Consider the following 17,403-nt stretch of genomic DNA (forward strand, 5'->3'; position numbering starts at 1 on the left):
GTGAGAAATAACGGTGGTGTGCTAAACACATCTGAATGGCTTCTACAGTGGATGTATACAAACTCTTCGTAAGGAAGTTATTGGTTTTGATAGTTCAAGACTTAGCCACACTACAGCCTTTATTGAACACGGGAACCAACATGATTTTGGAGTTAGTACAATGTGAGGTACATAAGCAATGCTTTCATCTGTATTAAAAAAAATGTGCAAGTAAAATCTGAAATGCTTTAACGAAAATCTAGGATAAACAAAAATTGCAATTTCCTAATTTCATATCCTTCATTAAAACATACATTCGTAACAAAGACTTGACATTATACAGATAATATTTTCTCAGAAAATAAGCCTGAACTGTCTCTCGGACATAGATCTTGAACATGTGCAGAACTAATTCAACAATCTCATTCATAGAGTTACATTGCAGAGAGCGACAATGAAAGAAAAAGTAATAAGAACTATTTTTCATTGAAGCGTTGCAGGCCTCTTTTCTGGCTGTGGATTCACCGCATTCCAGCTGCGCTGTGATTGGACGGTGGGATGTCCTGATCCGACACAAACGAGGTGTTAGCAGTGGTCTCCGTGACAACAGGCGACAGTATGTGACGACAGACAGGGCAAGTCCCAGACTAGAGAGAAAAGATACCATAACAGTCAGTATAAACATTTCCATATCATCACTCAAAATACATTGACACAGACCAGGAGCTAGACTGAATATAGGCTGATGCCACCACCCTCATCACATTTAAATGACATGCTTATGTGCAGTACAGGCCATGTACATGAAGGCTTTAGAAAGGAGAGTCTGAATGGGCTTCACAATAAGTTATTCTCCACACACAGAGGCCCTCAGACAGTCACACATACCTTTTGGAGCCAGAGAGTCACGCAGATCTTGTGGAACATGTGGTGGCACGGCAGCTGGGTTGCAATCTCGTCTTTGACGTACTCACCACAGCAGATGGCACAGCAATGTTCTTGACCTAGAGAGAGAAAGGAAAGAGAAAGAAAGGCGAGAGAGAGAAAGACAAGGATAAAGACAGAGGCGCACAAGAAGAACTAATCATAAGTGTCCGAGAGTGGCGTTGGGCCATTTGTCACTTCATGTTCTGCAGCCCCAGCCTCATCCACTCTGTTCTGTATTCACAGCCCCACACGTTTACATTCCATCAGGCTCCATTCACTCGATCCACAAGCACACAGTTGGAACCGCTCGCTCCGACATGGCATGACAAATGGTGGCCATCTCGACACCTGCTTACCGGGGACACACGGCGTGTCAAACTTGACGAGATACCAGACACATTTACATTATGTGCCCATTATTCATATAATGCATTGCTTTACGCACGGCGAGTTATTTCTTATCGTGACACCACATCGCCTTTCTTAATCAACATTGGATCAGTAACAGCAGAATATTTCCATATGGAATGCGTCGATGTGTTGAGACAAACAGCCTGCTGAAGTCTTTATGATCCATTTCATACAGACTAATGAGCACAGTGCTCTGCATCTATATTTTACAGTCTATATATTAGCAGCTGGTTTCTTTCAGTGTCAGTCTGGACTGGATTGCCGGTCCAGCCGGCAAATAGTAAAAATGAGTGCAAGACTGAGGGTGGGGATTTACAGAGTGGACAGTCCCACTAATCACATGTCTTTTGATCCTGATACAAAAGGCACTCCATGTTGGTATTAACCACTGCATTAGCTAGGCCATTTACATTAGTTAGCGCATGTCAACATTAAAATAACAAATATTACTCCTTCCACCACTGGAAATATGGTTTTGCTTGATCTTTTTCAAAGAGCAATGTGAATTATGACATTGATGGAATCCTTGAAGGTATTGCACATTTAGCTGTATTTCACTTCTTACACCCAGAATGACAGTCTCTTGTTGCCAATGCTAAAATGGGAAATTGCACACAGCCAATTCAAAGGAAGCAGAGGGAAGGGCTAGTCTGTTTGGTCCTACCACTGTGGTCTTCTAGCAATGTGAACTTACCAGTAGGGTCCTCCAATATGGTGATCTGAGGCAGACACTCTATAATCTGTTCTGTAGCCGGAGGGTGGGCCTGCTCCACATCAATGGCCAGGGACTCCAGGTGGGCTAGAGCTGCCTGTGAACCACAACAAGAAAAACATCAGGTGCCAACATCCCTATGTATTTACATGGATGCGTACAATGTAATTAAAGTGTAGGTAGGTAAACATTGTTAAGAATGGGTCTTCGTGTTGCACAAGACAGCAACAAGTTATTAGTCGTATGTACAGGATATGCATGGTATACATCGTCCAACGAAATGCTCACTTGCAGGTTCCTTCTGGACAATGCAACAACAATAAGAAAAATAAAGTATATTCTAGCATAAGTATTATACAGGAAGGCACAATTTATAGTACAATATTTACACGAGCAGTATAATAAGTCTGGTAGCAGCAGTTGAGATGTGTGCTAAGGTGGGGAGAATCAGAGCAGGTGGTCAGTCCAGTTCATGTGTTCAGCAGTCATGGCCTATAGATAGAAAAAGTTTGAGGCCATTGATATCAGGACTCATGCTCCGATACCGTCTGCCCGACGGTAGAGGAGTGAACAGCTCATGGCTGGGGTGTACGAGTTCCTTGATGCTGTGTGCTTTCCTCAGCCACCGTTTCGAGTAGATGTCCTGGATGGGTGGGAGCATGGTCCCAGTGATGTATTGGGCAGTCTTCACCCTCCGCCGGAGGGCCTTGCGGTCGTGGATGGAGCAATTCCTGTACCAGGCAATGATGCAACCGGTCAGGACGCTCTCGATGGTGCAGCGGTAGTATTTGGAAAGGACCGCCTTAGGAAGTAGAGACGCTGTTGTTGGTCCATGACAAGTCCTTGTGATGTGGACGCCAAGGAATTTAAAACTTGTATCTCTGTACTACAGTCCCATTGATGTGGATTGGGCAATGTTCCCTCTGTTTCCTTAAGTCAACAATAAATTATTTTGTTTTGCTGACGTTGTTCTCATGACGCCACAATGCCAGTTCACTTACCACCTCCCTATAGGCTGACTCATCGTTGTTGGTTATCAGGCCTACAATCGTGGTGTCGTCAGCAAACGTGATAGAGTTGGTGAGGGGCAAAGTTCACGCAGTCGTAGGTGAACAGGGAGTGCAGCAGAGGGCTGAAGAGGAGTTGTTGCCAATTCTCACAGCCTGTGGTCTGTCCGTCAGGAAGTCCAGGATCCAGTAGCAAAGGGTGGTGTCGAGACCCAAGGCTCTGAACCTGGTGTCGAGCTTGGAGGGAACAATAGTGTTGAATGCTGAACTATTGTCAATAAAACAGCATTCTCATGTAGTTGTTCCTTTCCTCCAAAATGTGTTACTGCCATCTTCCGTGGATCTGTTGGAGCAGTAGGAAAATTGGAGTGGGTCCAGTGTGCCTGGCATGCTGGCTTTGATGTGGGCCATGACCAGCCTCTTGAAGCACTTCATGATGACAGAGGTTAGCGTGACGGGGTGTTTGTCTTTGGCACTGAGACGATGGTCTCCTTAAAGCAGGTGGAGACTACAGCCTAGGCCAGGGACAGGTTGAAGATGTCCGAAAAGACGCCCGCCAGCTGGTCAGCACACACTCAGAAGATGCAGCCAAAGATGCCTGAGCCGGCGGCTGTGATTCTTCACACTTGAGTTTCTCACGTCAGCCTCGGAGAGCAGAAGCACCTGGTCGCCCGGAGCAGCGAGAATCTTCCTGGATGGCTCTGTATTGTCTGCCTCGAAGCAAGCATAGAATGTGTTAAGTGCATCTGGGAGGGAGGTGTCAGTGGGTACCGCACAGCTGGATTTACCTTTGTAGTCTTTGATAGTCTGTAGTCCTTGCCACATGCGAGTGATTGGACGTACATCAATTCAAGATTGAGTCTATTGTCTTTTTGCCTTCCTAAGTCGGAGTTCGTTCTGCTGACATTGAATGCTGCAGTACAGGCTCTCAGCATTGTATGGATATCTCCGTTCATCCAGGGTTTTTGGTTGGAGTATGTCCGGATTGTTATTGTGGGTACATCATCAACAAACTTCCTAATGAAGCCTATGACTGACAATGTATATTCCTCAATGTTGATGGATGAGTCCTGGGTTGATGAATCTTTGAACATATTCCAATCAGTATTCTCTAAACAATCCTGCAGCTTTGAGTCTGCCTCTGTCCAGCACCTCTATTCTCTGTGTTGGTGGCTCCCTCGAGTTGCTGCTTGTAGGCGGGGAGTAGGAACCAAGAGACGTGATCTGATTGGCCGAAGTGGGGGTGGTGGAATGCTTTGTACGCATCGCGGATGTTTGTGTATACATGGTCAAGCACGGCGGATCCTCTTGTGGGGAAGGATACGTTGGTAATATTTTTGGAAAATTTGCTTTAGACGGGCTCGGTTCAAGTCACCCGCGACAATGAAGACTGCTTCCGGGTGAGAGGATTCTTGCTGGTTAATGATCTTGTACAGTTCGCCGAGTGCCACCTTGGTGTTTGCTTGTGGCGGTATGTACGCAGCTGTGATAACACACGTGAATTCCCTCTGCATATAGTGGGGTGGGCGGTATTTTAGCATCATAAACTCCAGGTCAGATGAGCAGGAGCTCAATGTGTCAACATAGGATGGCACAATCTTGAAAAGCACACTTTAAGCAAAACGTTTAGAGATGGAATGGTGAACAAATATGATCCTAAGACCTTTCTGTCTGCACCTATGTGTCATGTGGACTTGATTAGAGTGACTCCTGTCATAGTAAGAGTCTAGGGTTTTAGCCTTACCTCCATAGCTTGGGCCAGACGCTCTTCAAGAGCCATGTATGTGAGGAGCTGAGGATCCACATAGGAAATAGCCTGGGCCATCCCAAAGCCCTCTCCAAAGTCATCTAGCAACCTAAGATGAAGCAAAAAAATAGTTATATTTTTCAGATAACGTTATTCCTGGTCAGGAAACCTTCTGGCCCTCCATACATCTACCACGTTGCAAATGTCAACGCATCAAAGTACATTACAGGAGTAAAACGTCAAACATTCTACACACCTCCAGAAAACGATCACAAAATCATGATATATATATATCCATCCATCTCTTCCCCACCTCCACTCAGCGTCCAGGTCCTCGCTCACGCTGGAGTCATCCTCCAGGTTGTTGTTCCCATCCAGGATGAAGAGGCCTGGGTGGACAAAGTGACTCATGCCATCTGGGTCTTCGTCACTACTGCTGCCCGTCTCCTCGTTGTACATCAACCACGGTATCTCTCCCTCCTCCAGAGGGGTCGGCTCCCTGCACAGTGCGTGCACACACACACACACACAGACGGGTTGATTTCATTGGACACCAGACTGAAGAAAACTGACAAACAGGGAGAGACCTGTCCAATAAGAAACAATCATTTCCATTTTGTGCCCTAAATGGACATGACCAACTTTTCACCTTGCAAATGAGAATCAAAAATACACTGCTCAAAAAAATAAAGGGAACACTAAAATAACACATCCTAGATCTGAATGAATGAAATATTCTTATTAAATACTTTTTTCTTTACATAGTTGAATGTGCTGACAACAAAATCACACAAAAATTATCAAGGGAAATCAAATTTATCAACCCATGGAGGTCTGGATTTGGAGTCACACTCAAAATTAAAGTGGAAAACCACAATACAGGCTGATCCAACTTTGATGTAATGTCCTTAAAACAAGTCAAAATGAGGCTCAGTAGTGTGTGTGGCCTACACGTGCCTGTATGACCTCCCTACAATGCCTGGGCATGCTCCTGATGAGGTGGCGGATGGTCTCCTGAGGGATCTCCTCCCAGACCTGGACTAAAGCATCCGCCAACTCCTGGACAGTCTGTGGTGCAACGTGGCGTTGGTGGATGGAGCGAGACATGATGTCCCAGATGTGCTCAATTGGATTCAGGTCTGGGGAACGGGCGGGCCAGTCCATAGCATCAATGCCTTCCTCTTGCAGGAACTGCTGACACACTCCAGCCACATGAGGTCTAGCATTGTCTTGCATTAGGAGGAACCCAGGGCCAACCGCACCAGCATATGGTCTCACAAGGGGTCTGAGGATCTCATCTCGGTACCTAATGGCAGTCAGGCTACCTCTGGCGAGCACATGGAGGGCTGTGCGGCCCCCCAAAGAAATGCTACCTCACACCATGACTGACCCACCGCCAAACCGGTCATGCTGGAGGATGTTGCAGGCAGCAGAACGTTCTCCACGGCGTCTCCAGACTCTGTCACATGTGCTCAGTGTGAACCTGCTTTCATCTGTGAAGAGCACAGGGCGCCAGTGGCGAATTTGCCAATCTTGGTGTTTTCTGGCAAATGCCAAACGTCCTGCACGGTGTTGGGCTGTAAGCACAACCCCCACCTGTGGACGTCGGGCCCTCATGGAGTCTGTTTCTGACCGTTTAAGCAGACACATGCACATTTGTGGCCTGCTGGAGGTCATTTTGCAGGGCTCTGGCAGTGCTCCTCCTGCTCCTCCTTGCACAAAGGCGGAGGTAGCGGTCCTGCTGCTGGGTTGTTGCCCTCCTACGTCCTCCTCCACCTCTCCTGATGTACTGGCCTGTCTCCTGGTAGCGCCTCCATGCTCTGGACACTACGCTGACAGACACAGCAAACCTTCTTGCCACAGCTCGCATTGATGTGCCATCCTGGATGAGCTGCACTACCTGAGCCACTTGTGTGGGTTGTAGACTCCGTCTCATGCTACCACTAGAGTGAAAGCACCGCCAGCATTCAAAAGTGACCAAAACATCAGCCAGGAAGTATAGGAACTGAGAAGTGGTCTGTGGTCACCACCTGCAGAACCACTCCTTTATTGGGGGTGTCTTGCTAATTGCCTATAATTTCCACCTGTTGTCTATTCCATTTGCACAACAGCATGTGAAATTTATTGTCAATCAGTGTTGCTTCCTAAGTGGACAGTTTGATTTCACAGAAGTGTGATTGACTTGGAGTTACATTGTGTTGTTTAAGTGTTCCCTTTATTTTTTTGAGCAGTGTAGTATGCACTGGAAATGTAGGCTATGCAGACAGGTATTTATTTATGTGTATTGTTGTGAATTGTTAGATATTACTGCACTCCTGGAGTTAAGAACAAGCGTTTCGCTACACCCGCTAAATATGTATGCGACCAATAACATTTGATTTGATCAAATGATATACATGTACAGTAGTTTGCATATCTTAGCTAGTTAATCATCAAATCATTATCCATGGGAATGATTCAGCCTACCTCAACTGATTTAATTTATTAATGTAAGACCTTGCTTGGAGACTGTGCTGCTGTGGCACTTGTTATTCCAGCCCACACCTTGGTTCCACATCACAGCATTAACACATGGCGGTGTCTGTCTGAGGGTTGGCTGTGCTTACCAATGACATTATACACTATAGAATATATAGTATACATTAGATATACATACAGTTAAATGCACTGGTCCCTCAGTCCCAATTTCAATACTTCCCCATTTAACTACTCATATCTGCATTACTCTAGATTAGTACATGCATTTAGGCCACTCCCAAGCCATTGATAGCATTTATCATAAGTGACCGTATAAGGCTGTATTATGCTGCAGTTATCAGGAGTGACCCGTATAAGGACTCTGGAACAGTGGAAACGCATTCTCTGGAGTGATGGTGGTGCTTACTCAGGGGGCAGGCTGAGCTCGGGGACTTCCTCAAGACTGCTGTTGTGCAGTTCGTCCAGGCCAGGCAGCGTCACCCAGCTCTCCTGACTAGAGCCACGCTCCTTCTCCAGGCCAGAGTCCGACGTCCACAAGGCTGACCACTCCCCCTCGCTGCACTCCGAGCTGCAGACACACACAACACACACATGCGTCAGTCCACCTAGTAAGCACCTCCACCTAATCTGCTTAGCAGAGAGGTCTCAGCAGTAAAAACACAAGAGCTTCGCTAGCAACCTCCGCTTCCTCAATCCTCAGTTGACACTATCAGGACAACAGACAGCTTCGTGTTCACACTTTCACAGAAAGGCAACAATAGGATTATGAGTTGCAAAGTCAATGATCATCAGAGACCTAGAAAATGCCTTGTCTAACATTTATGTATAATTCCAAATACAGATAAACTATAGTGGAATGTTTAACTGATATTTTCCTTTCACAGAAATCAGACACTTATGATTAGATCCCACTGACCATTATATATATATATAAAAATACACACGGTTTTGTACTATTTTACTACAATCTAAGAGCAATAAAACGGTGATATGTAAAAATGACAATATAAAGGTATACTAAACCTTTCCTCAGCCTTCATGAAAGGAACACCCGTCTCATTGAAGTCCTCCAGTTCTTCCCAGATGTCCTTTTCATCATCAGAAATAATTTTGCTACAAGCTTCTCCATATTCACCCCTCCTCTCGATAGTGCTAAGCCCATATGAATCAGTCTGAGGGTAATCAAAGAGAAACTCCTGGTTTGGCCTTTCCGTTTGTGTCAGGAAGAATGGCGGTGCGGACACACACTTGGTCTTGCTGGCCTGTTTGGCTGAGCCACAGTGTGCCTCCTCGCCATGAGAACTCTTCCACTTCTCCAGGTGTGTTTCACTAGACTGCTTACGAATTTTGGGCCTAACCACCATCTCTGACTGGGTCCCCCTCTGGTCGTCGTTCCCCAGCTCAGCAGGACCTTTGGGGCCAACAGTTGCTAGCTCCTCTGGTGTTCGGAACTCAGTGCTGATTTCCGGGTGATCTGTTCTGTTGTGTTCTGATATATTCCACTCAGGAGGGATTTCTTCTGTGTTAGAATCTGATCTAGGATCTGTTCTAGAATCTTTCACTGACTCAGTGTCTCTGAGGGAACAGTCTGTCGTCCCTTCACTAGATTGTGTGTACAAATACGAGTGCAAACCGCTGAGATAGTCAAACTCTTTACCCAGCTCGAAGATCATGTCATCCAGTCTTTTCTGGAGACCGTGAGACGTGTCGGAACCCTGTCCCCCCTCCTCCTCGCCGCCACTACTGTCCGGCTCGTAAGCATCAATATTTACAATGCTCAATATGCTGGAATTAGAAGGGTTGCTGTCCTCGTCCTCGGGGATAGGCCATGCACTAGCTTCTGCACTTTTCTTCGAGCCACCATTTTGGTCCTGGTCTGAGGCTACAGGTTGGTCACTCTTTTTGTAGTGGATGGAGTGGGCTTCCGATGACTGCCTAGAAGTTGACTGTTTCTTGTGAGGAGGATCTTTGCCAGATTTGATTTTCACCTCTGGGTGAACCGAATTCGATGAGACAGGAAAGATGGCGTGAAGCATCGAGGAGATGTTTCCTTTTGAAGCTAGAAAGGAGAAAGGCATTTAGTTACAGCTAAAACATCTACTATTACCATGACTTGCCAATACACAACTATTATACTTGCTAAATACTGACATAGCATGCAGCAGCTCCAGCCAGCCACCATTTATGGAGCAGATTGGGGTTTATAGGCTTAGCTGCTCACACTGAATTCCATGTCACAGGATAAATGGATCCAAACCTGCCCCGGTGCAGTACTTATTCACATGCTGCTGCTCACTACAGGAGTTGCTTAGTGGTCTGCCATGATGTCAAAGAAATAATAAACATAACTTTAATTGATTTGTTGACCTTGATATCATGTAGAAATATAGGCCTGACTCAAATGGCCTACAAGCTTGTCCCTCAGCTATTCAATACACTGCAAATGGGACTTAGTCGTATTTATCTATTGCACCGTCAACGTACATATGGAATGCGCTCTATGGACACCGTCCATTTCCGTATCGGGCCAATCCTCCACGCTGGCTGGGTTCCTGTGCTTGGCAGAGGTTGGACGGAAGCTAACGTATGCATGCCTCCTGCCGTATCGCCTTCCTGTGATTGTCTGATGTCCACCAGGTGGTTTGGGCCAGGCTGGCTTGCCAGCTTCCTGACCCATCACTACAGAGAGAAAATAACAACATTGAAACACAAGGCGCCAAATTAAAAGTTGCAGAGAGTGACTGATGGTTTAATCGAACCTGAAAGTAGACCTACTGGGTGATTCCATGCCAGCAAAGTCAAAAATATTTTTGGTATCTCAGATTATTCTGGCAATTCTCACATAGAAACTTAATTGAAAGGAAGAATGTTTGACATGCTTTCTACATTTGCATTGCAAAAAACATTTTTTTTAGATCCTGATGAAAGTGACTTCAGCCCTAGAGTACAGTCGCTAAGTATTAACAACCCTTCCCTTATCTCACATTGTTATGTTACAGCCTTATTCAAAAAATGTATCAAATATTTTATCCCCCCCTTAAATCTTTACACAATACCCCATAATGACAAAGTGAAAATAAACAGAAATACCATATTTACATAAGTATTAAGACCCTTTGTTATGAGACTCGAAATTGAGCTCAGGTGCATCCTGTTTCCATTGATCATCCTAGAGATGTTTCTACAACTTGATTGGAGTCCACCTGTGGTAAATTCAATTGATTGGACATGATTTGGAAAGGCACACACCTGTCTATATAAAAGGTCCCAGTTGACAGTGTATGTCAGAGCAAAAACCAAGCCATGAGGTCAAAAGAATTGTCCGTAGAGCTCCAAGACAGGAGGCACAGATCTGTGTTGAGGCACAGATCTGAGGAAGGAAACCAAAACATTTCTGCATCATTGAAGGTCCCCAAGAACAGTGGCCTCCATCATTCTTAAATGAAAGAAGTTTGGAACCACCAAGACTCTTCCTAGAGCTGGCCACCCGGCCAAACTGAGCAATCGGGGGAGAAGGGCCTTGGTCAAGGAAGTGACCAAGTGCCCAATGGTCACTCTGACAGTAGTGATGCACCGATATAACATTTTTGGCCGATACCGATATTTTCCTTGCCAAAAAACCTGATACAGATAACCGATATTTAAAAGTTTAGCGTCCTTTTAAGCATTCTAGTACAGTTAAATAGTTAAGACACACACAGACACAGAGGTCTAAGGCCCTGCATCTCAGTGCAAGAGGCTTCACTACAGTCCCTGGTTCGAATCCAGGCTGTATCACATCCGGCCGTGATTGGGAGTCCCATAGGGCGGCAGCGCACAATTGGCCCAGTGTCGTCTGGGTTTGGCCGGGGTAGGCCGTCATTGTAAATAAGAATTTGTTTTTAACGGACTTTCCTAGTTAAATAAAAAGGTTACACACACACAGATCAAAAAGTTATTGTTGGCATTTACGTATGTCCCCATTACCAGTAAAACATAATCAAAACCTATTTCTTTCACTTACTTGCTGTGCTGTTTCATTGTTCAGTCGTACATACGTAAATGTTTCATTGTTCAGTTTACATTTCACGTAAACCCTGTTTCTTGTCTGCATCGAAGTAGAAGTCCTTGTACATAGCGTCGAGCATGGTGGCGACAGAGTAAAGAGAGAATGCCACCGAACCGCTTGTTCACAGCCTGTGTCGGCAGTTTGTTGAGCAGGCGTTTCAATGACAGAGGGTATCACGTCTGCTGCACGCTTATTTCTCGAGTTGTTCAAATGGAGCTAGCTAGTGTGTTCATGTTTCCAAGTTTCAAACGTGTACAGATACATCCTTGTTTAAAACCTCATCCAGAGAGCTCAGGACCTCAGACTGAGGCGAAGGTTCACCTTCCAACAGGACGACACTAGGCACACAGCCAAGACAACGCAGGAGTGGCTTCGGGACAAGTCTCTGAATTTCCTTGAGTGGTGGCCCAGCCAGAGCCCGGACTTGAACCTGATCGAACATCTCTGGAGAGACCTGAAAATAGCTGTGCAGCGACGCTCCCCATCCAACCTGACAGAGCTTGAGAGGATCTGCAGAGAAGAATGGGAGAAACTCCCCAAATACAGGTGTGCCAAGCTGATAGCGTCATACCCAAGAAGACTCAAGGCTGTAATCGCTGCCAAAGGTGCTTCAACAAATTACTGAGTAAAGGGTCTGAATACTTATGTAAATGTGATCTCAGTAAAAGTAAAAGTACACATTAGCAAAAATGTCTGAAAACCTGTTTTTGCTTTGTCATTATAGGGTAGTGTTTGTAGATTGATGAGGAGGAAAAACAACTTAATACATTTTAGAGCAAGGCTATAACATTACAAAACCAGGAAAAAGTCAAGAGGCCTGAATACTTTCCGAATGCAATGTATACATGCCTCCTGTAAGACCCTATGATCTGTGAACTGTACATGATGCAGACAACATCTTGGTGTCATAATATTTATAGTGTGCTCTAACATATGGAGTAGAGGTCGACCGATTAATCGGAATGGCCGATTAATCGGGGCCGATTTCAAGTTTTCATAACAATCGGAAATCGGTATTTTTGGCCGCCGATTTGCCGATTAACCATAAACATCAATGCCTTTCTTAAAATCAATACACAAGTATATATTTTTAAACCTGCATATTTAGCTAATAGAAATCTAGTTTAGCAGACAATATTAACCAGGTGAAATTGTGTCATTTCTCTTGCGTTCATTGCATGCAGAGTCAGGGTATATGCAACAGTTTGGGCCGCCTGGCTCTTTGCGAACTAATTTGCCAGAATTTTACGTAATTATGACAACATTGAAGGTTGTGCAATGTAACAGGAATATTTAGACTAATGGATGCCACCCGTTAGATAAAATACGGAACGGAATAAACGTTTTGTTTGAGGTGATAGTTTCCGGATTAGTCAAAGGTATATGGTTTAGAGAGAAATAGTCGACGCGTTATAATTCCTGTAATAACTTGCGGCTGAATTTGAAAGGGGTTCCTTCGTTATTTTACCGTTCATGTCTTCCATAGAGAATGTCTTGATCTACTTCAAATAAGGTCTGTGTTTCGTGCAGGCTTAAACCGCCTCGACGTTTTGATACCCGTCAACATATTTTCATAAATCCACTCTACAAAAAAAATGATCTTCGCTTATATTTAGCCAATATTGATCAGAGTTACCTTGTCCTATGGATATCTACAGTTATATAATTGCCACGGTGATGTAAGCCTACACGAAACACAGACCTTATTTTAAGTGAATCTAAAAATATCCTATGCAATAAATGAAGGAACCGCTTTTCAGATTTTGCTAGGTGTCATGGGAATTATGACTCGCACTTTGGTTGTCAATTCTTACCATGCCCATTATTAAAATAGGATTTCCTGCATATAGAAATTAAGGTTTTTGTTTTCAACATTCATCACAGGTAACTTAAACTCAATTTTTATTCAAACAGTTGAGAGTATTTGTCTCCTATGCAGACTCTTCAGTATCATTGTCACTTCAGAGCTGTGTGCGTGTGTGTGTATTTATGTATTATATTAAGTTAAAATAAAAGTGTTCATTGTTCATTCGTTATTGTTGCAATTGTCATTATTACAAAAATGTGTTTGTGTATGATATAATATATATATATTAAAAAATATATATTTTTTTTTAAATAAATCGGCTGATTAATCGGTATCCCCTAGGGCGGTGCACAATTGGCCCAGCGTCATCCGAGTTTGGCCAGTGTAGTCAGTCATTGTAAATAAGAATTTGTTCTTAACTGACTTGCCTAGTTAAATAAAACATCTCAAATCAAAAGTATCCTTTTTGATTTTGTTCATTTGAAGACATCGTTTGGAACAATATACTCTACAAGTACATCAGATTTCCAGTGGGCTCACTACTAATTCTGAAGATTTGATAAATTTTATAAGCACCACCAACACAGTGAATGGGAAAATGGATTCAAAGGGGACTCCCTCTGCTGGATTCAAAGGGGACTCCCTTTGTTGAATGTTTAATCCTAAAGGAGGGCTGTGATTGGTTAATGACCTAATTTCTATGTATAAAATGGGTCATATCATTAAAAGTGCCATAGCGCTCACTCTGGAAATTTGACATGTTTGAAGAGTATATTGTCACAAATATGTCTAACAAATAAGCTAAATCAAATGGGGTACTTTTGAGATAGGTATTTATTTATGTTGAATAAATAAATTAGAAACATTCAGAATCTAGACATAGTCCATATTGTCAAAATAGACCTATTGTCTAAAAAGAGTTTGTGTGAGAATAACTGCATTTTTTTATAGCTTTGATCCAGATACAAGAAACACTGCTGCAAACCATAACAGTTGTTGAGGCCTTCTTCACACTTAAAAACAGTCTGGAAAGTTAGCAAATAAAAGCAAAACAACAAATAGGATTAACATGACATGAAAGCAAAGTAAACATTCATGGACTTGCTAAAACAATTGTTAAACTAGCTACAGATGTGACCAAAATTTACATGAAAGGGGAAAGGGGGAGAAGGTTTTATACTACCAAATTCAGTACTAACAGTTAAATTATCCCAACAAATGATAGGCCTATATGAAGCGATTTCAGTGCCAACAAAAATTTCATTTGAAATCCATGTTCTTTTTATTTGTATTAGAATATTGAATAATTTTGAATTTGTAATGCACAAATTGAATCATGGAATTCATAAATGTAACTTTCATTCCATGATTTGAAACTGAATTGAATAAATATTGCATTTCATTTTAAAATTCAATCCTTTCAATATTGATATATTCGATTTCAATATGGTAGATATTGCATTCATGTCTGTATCAAGTTTACAACTGATAAACTTGAAATTATCAAAGTTTCATATATAAACATCGCAGATGCATTCATATTCAGTTATAAAATTCAGCTCATAACATTTAGATTCAAAACCAGAGACAACATCCTGGAGAACAGAGAATCAAACACTCACTGTGGTAAACAAACTTCTGGCCGTTTCTGAAGCCAATGTGACATGTTTAATTTATTTCCTTCCAATGAATTTGGCTCTAGGATTTGAACCCAGCTATTATGACAACATTCTTGAATGCTAAGACTCTCTGGCGCATTGGCGTGCCTTATGTTCCCCTCTATGATGATCACAGGCTGCGTTAGAAGGCCCCCATAAGAATATAGTTGAAATGCCCTGTCATAGCCCTTCCACTCCCTATTTAATCTTGCTCTTGTGACGGTTTATTTATCCCAACCTGCTACGTGAATTATCCTAAACTGCTGCGTTAATTAGCCTAACCTGATACAAAAAGTCAAATCTGACGTTAATTTGACAAGAACTAGATTCCTTCTAGCCATGACCTCTTGGTGACTGACTTAGTTCGAACCTGGTCTCCTGCATGTCACAAGACTGTAAAGGACATCAATTTAGTTTATACAATTATTTTACAAACTAGCTTGATAGCGAGCTAATAGCAAACAAACACGTTGTTACATTTAAGCAAACTAGACAGCAATGAAACGGAATAGGCAATAGCGTAGCTAGCTACATAATTGTTGAAACCGGCTTGCCATTGTTGTCTAGCTAGCTTGGTTGCAAAGTTGTTTTACTGACGCCATTCGCTAGCTAGATAAATTGCACAGCACTCAAGACAAATAGCTATAGTTTACGATAACAGTAGTCAATCTAGCCAGCTGGTTATGTGGCTGCTAGTTGACATATTAGGGTGTATTTTCAGAAAATAAGTTTCGTGTTTAGTACACGAAAAAACCCTTGGCCTTGGCCTAACGTTAGCAAGCTAACGGTAACGTTATCGTGTTATGCTGGCTAGCTTGTCAAAAGAGCTTCTTCCTCATCCAGTTAGCTAGCAATTTCCAAACGCCAAGGGACAAAACGGTCCACTTGTTATTAATCAAACATTACCGGTCCCAATATTTCTTGTTTCTTTTAACCTATAGCGACATCCATTATTCAAAGTGATCTCTGTATTACCTGTCCCCCAGGCTTTCTCTCCGTCCGAAACTGCGAAAAAAAACAGTAAGCTAACGTCATCGGCAAACTTAGTGTCATATGACAGGATTTGTCCAATCAATTGCCAAGACTGCACTGGCAATCGATAGCCTCTTAGGGATCCGCCCCTTTTTTTCAATTTTCGCCTAAAATGACATACCCAAATCGAACTGCCTGTAGCTCAGGACCTGAAGCAGGGATATGCATATTCTTGATACCATTTGAAAGGGAACACTTTGAAGTTTGTGGAAATGTGAAATGAATGTAGGATAATATAACACATTAGATCTGGTAAAATATAATACAAAGAAAAATTATAATAAATGTGTGGCTTGTGCAATTTGATTTATTAACACCTGGAACATCTTTGTTGGCGACTAAAATAGATTGTCATCCAATAAATCAAATCAAAATCAAAGCAATGTGTATAGGTCACGTGCACAGGATACAGGTGTAAATGGTACAGTGAAATGCTTCAGTAACTCTCCTAAAAAAAATGCAGTAGCCTACGATATCAATCAATAATCAAATGACAAATACAAAGTCCCAAAATGTGTATTTATTTTATTTTATGTATTTTATTTCACCTTTATTTAACTAGGCAAGTCAGTTAAGAACAAATAGTTATTTACAATGATGGCCTACCAAAAGGCACAAGGCCTCCTGCGAGGACGAGGGCTGGGATTAAAAATAAATAAATAAAATATAAATATAGGACAAAACACACATCACGCCAAGAGAGACAATACAACACTACATAAAGAGAGACCTAAGACCACAACATAACAAGGTAGAAACACATGACAACACAGCATGGTAGCAACACAACAAGACAACAACATGGTAGCAGCACAACATGGTAGCAGCATAAAACATGGTACAAACATTATTGGGCACAGACAACAGCATAAAGGGCAAGAAGGTAGAGACAACAATACATCACGCAAAGCAGCCACAACTGTCAGTAAGAGTGTCCATGATTGAGTCTTTGAATGAAGAGATTGAGATAAAACTGTCCAGTTTGAGTGTTTGTTGCAGCTCGTTCCAGTCGCTAGCTGCAGCGAACTGAAAAAACGAGCGACCCAGGGATGTGTGTGCTTTGGGGACCTTTAACAGAATGTGACTGGCAGAACGGGTGTTGTATGTTAAGGATCAGGCTTGCAGCTATCTCAGATAGAGGGTAGTGAGGCCTAAGAGGGTTTTATAAATAATCATCAACCAGTGGGTCTTGCAACGGGTATACAGAGATGACCAGTTTACGGAGAAGTATAGAGTGCAGTGACGTGTCCTATAAGGAGCATTGGTGGCAAATCTGATGGCCGAATGGTAAAGAACATCTAACCGCTCGAGAGCACCCTTACCTGCCGATCTATAAATTACGTCTCCGTAATCTAGCATGGGTAGGATGGTCATCTGAATCAGGGTTAGTTTGGCAGCTGGGGTGAAAGAGGAGTGAATACGATAGAGGAAACCAAGTCTAGATTTAACTTTAGCCTGCAGCTTTGATATGTGCTGAGAGAAGGACAGTGTACCGTCTAGCCATACTCCCAAGTACTTGTATGAGGTGACTACATCAAGCTCTAAACCCTCAGAGGCAGTAATCACACCTGTGGGGAGAGGGGCATTCTTCTTACCA

General features: G+C 42.9%; 1 protein-coding gene across 3 annotated transcripts; it reads right to left on the reverse strand.

Annotated features, from left to right (window-relative positions):
* Positions 1–80: 80 nt before the first annotated feature.
* On the reverse strand, positions 81–15,858 carry LOC139556457 (E3 ubiquitin-protein ligase Praja-2-like). 3 transcript variants are annotated; one of them, XM_071370559.1, is made up of 9 exons: positions 15,750–15,858; positions 9,746–9,940; positions 8,285–9,320; positions 7,668–7,829; positions 5,097–5,282; positions 4,781–4,892; positions 2,012–2,126; positions 868–983; positions 81–626 (listed from the first exon to the last, which is right to left on the reverse strand). In XM_071370559.1, exons 2-9 carry the CDS (start codon positions 9,936–9,938, stop codon positions 501–503), a joined length of 2,046 nt encoding a protein of 681 aa, XP_071226660.1. In that variant the 5' UTR covers positions 9,939–9,940; positions 15,750–15,858; the 3' UTR covers positions 81–500. The 3 variants fall into 3 exon arrangements, with proteins under 3 accessions (XP_071226660.1, XP_071226571.1, XP_071226744.1); XM_071370470.1 differs by lacking the exon at positions 15,750–15,858 and adding an exon at positions 14,739–15,642; XM_071370643.1 differs by lacking the exon at positions 15,750–15,858 and adding an exon at positions 9,413–9,577 and having other exon boundaries at positions 9,746–9,883.
* Between the last annotated feature and the right edge of the window lie 1,545 nt (positions 15,859–17,403).

This window comes from Salvelinus alpinus, chromosome 1, assembly GCF_045679555.1.
Source record: "Salvelinus alpinus chromosome 1, SLU_Salpinus.1, whole genome shotgun sequence".
In the NCBI taxonomy this organism is placed as follows: domain Eukaryota; kingdom Metazoa; phylum Chordata; class Actinopteri; order Salmoniformes; family Salmonidae; genus Salvelinus; species Salvelinus alpinus.

Bases quoted from the DNA above. Each gene is read 5' to 3' on its own strand.
- LOC139556457 (XM_071370470.1), bottom strand. The intron at 7,830-8,284 runs GTTTAGTATACC...GTGTGTCTGCAG, and splicing joins TTCATGAAGGCTGAGGAAAG to CTCGGAGTGCAGCGAGGGGG. The intron at 984-2,011 runs GTAAGTTCACAT...TTCTCTCTCTAG, and splicing joins CATATTGGAGGACCCTACTG to GTCAAGAACATTGCTGTGCC.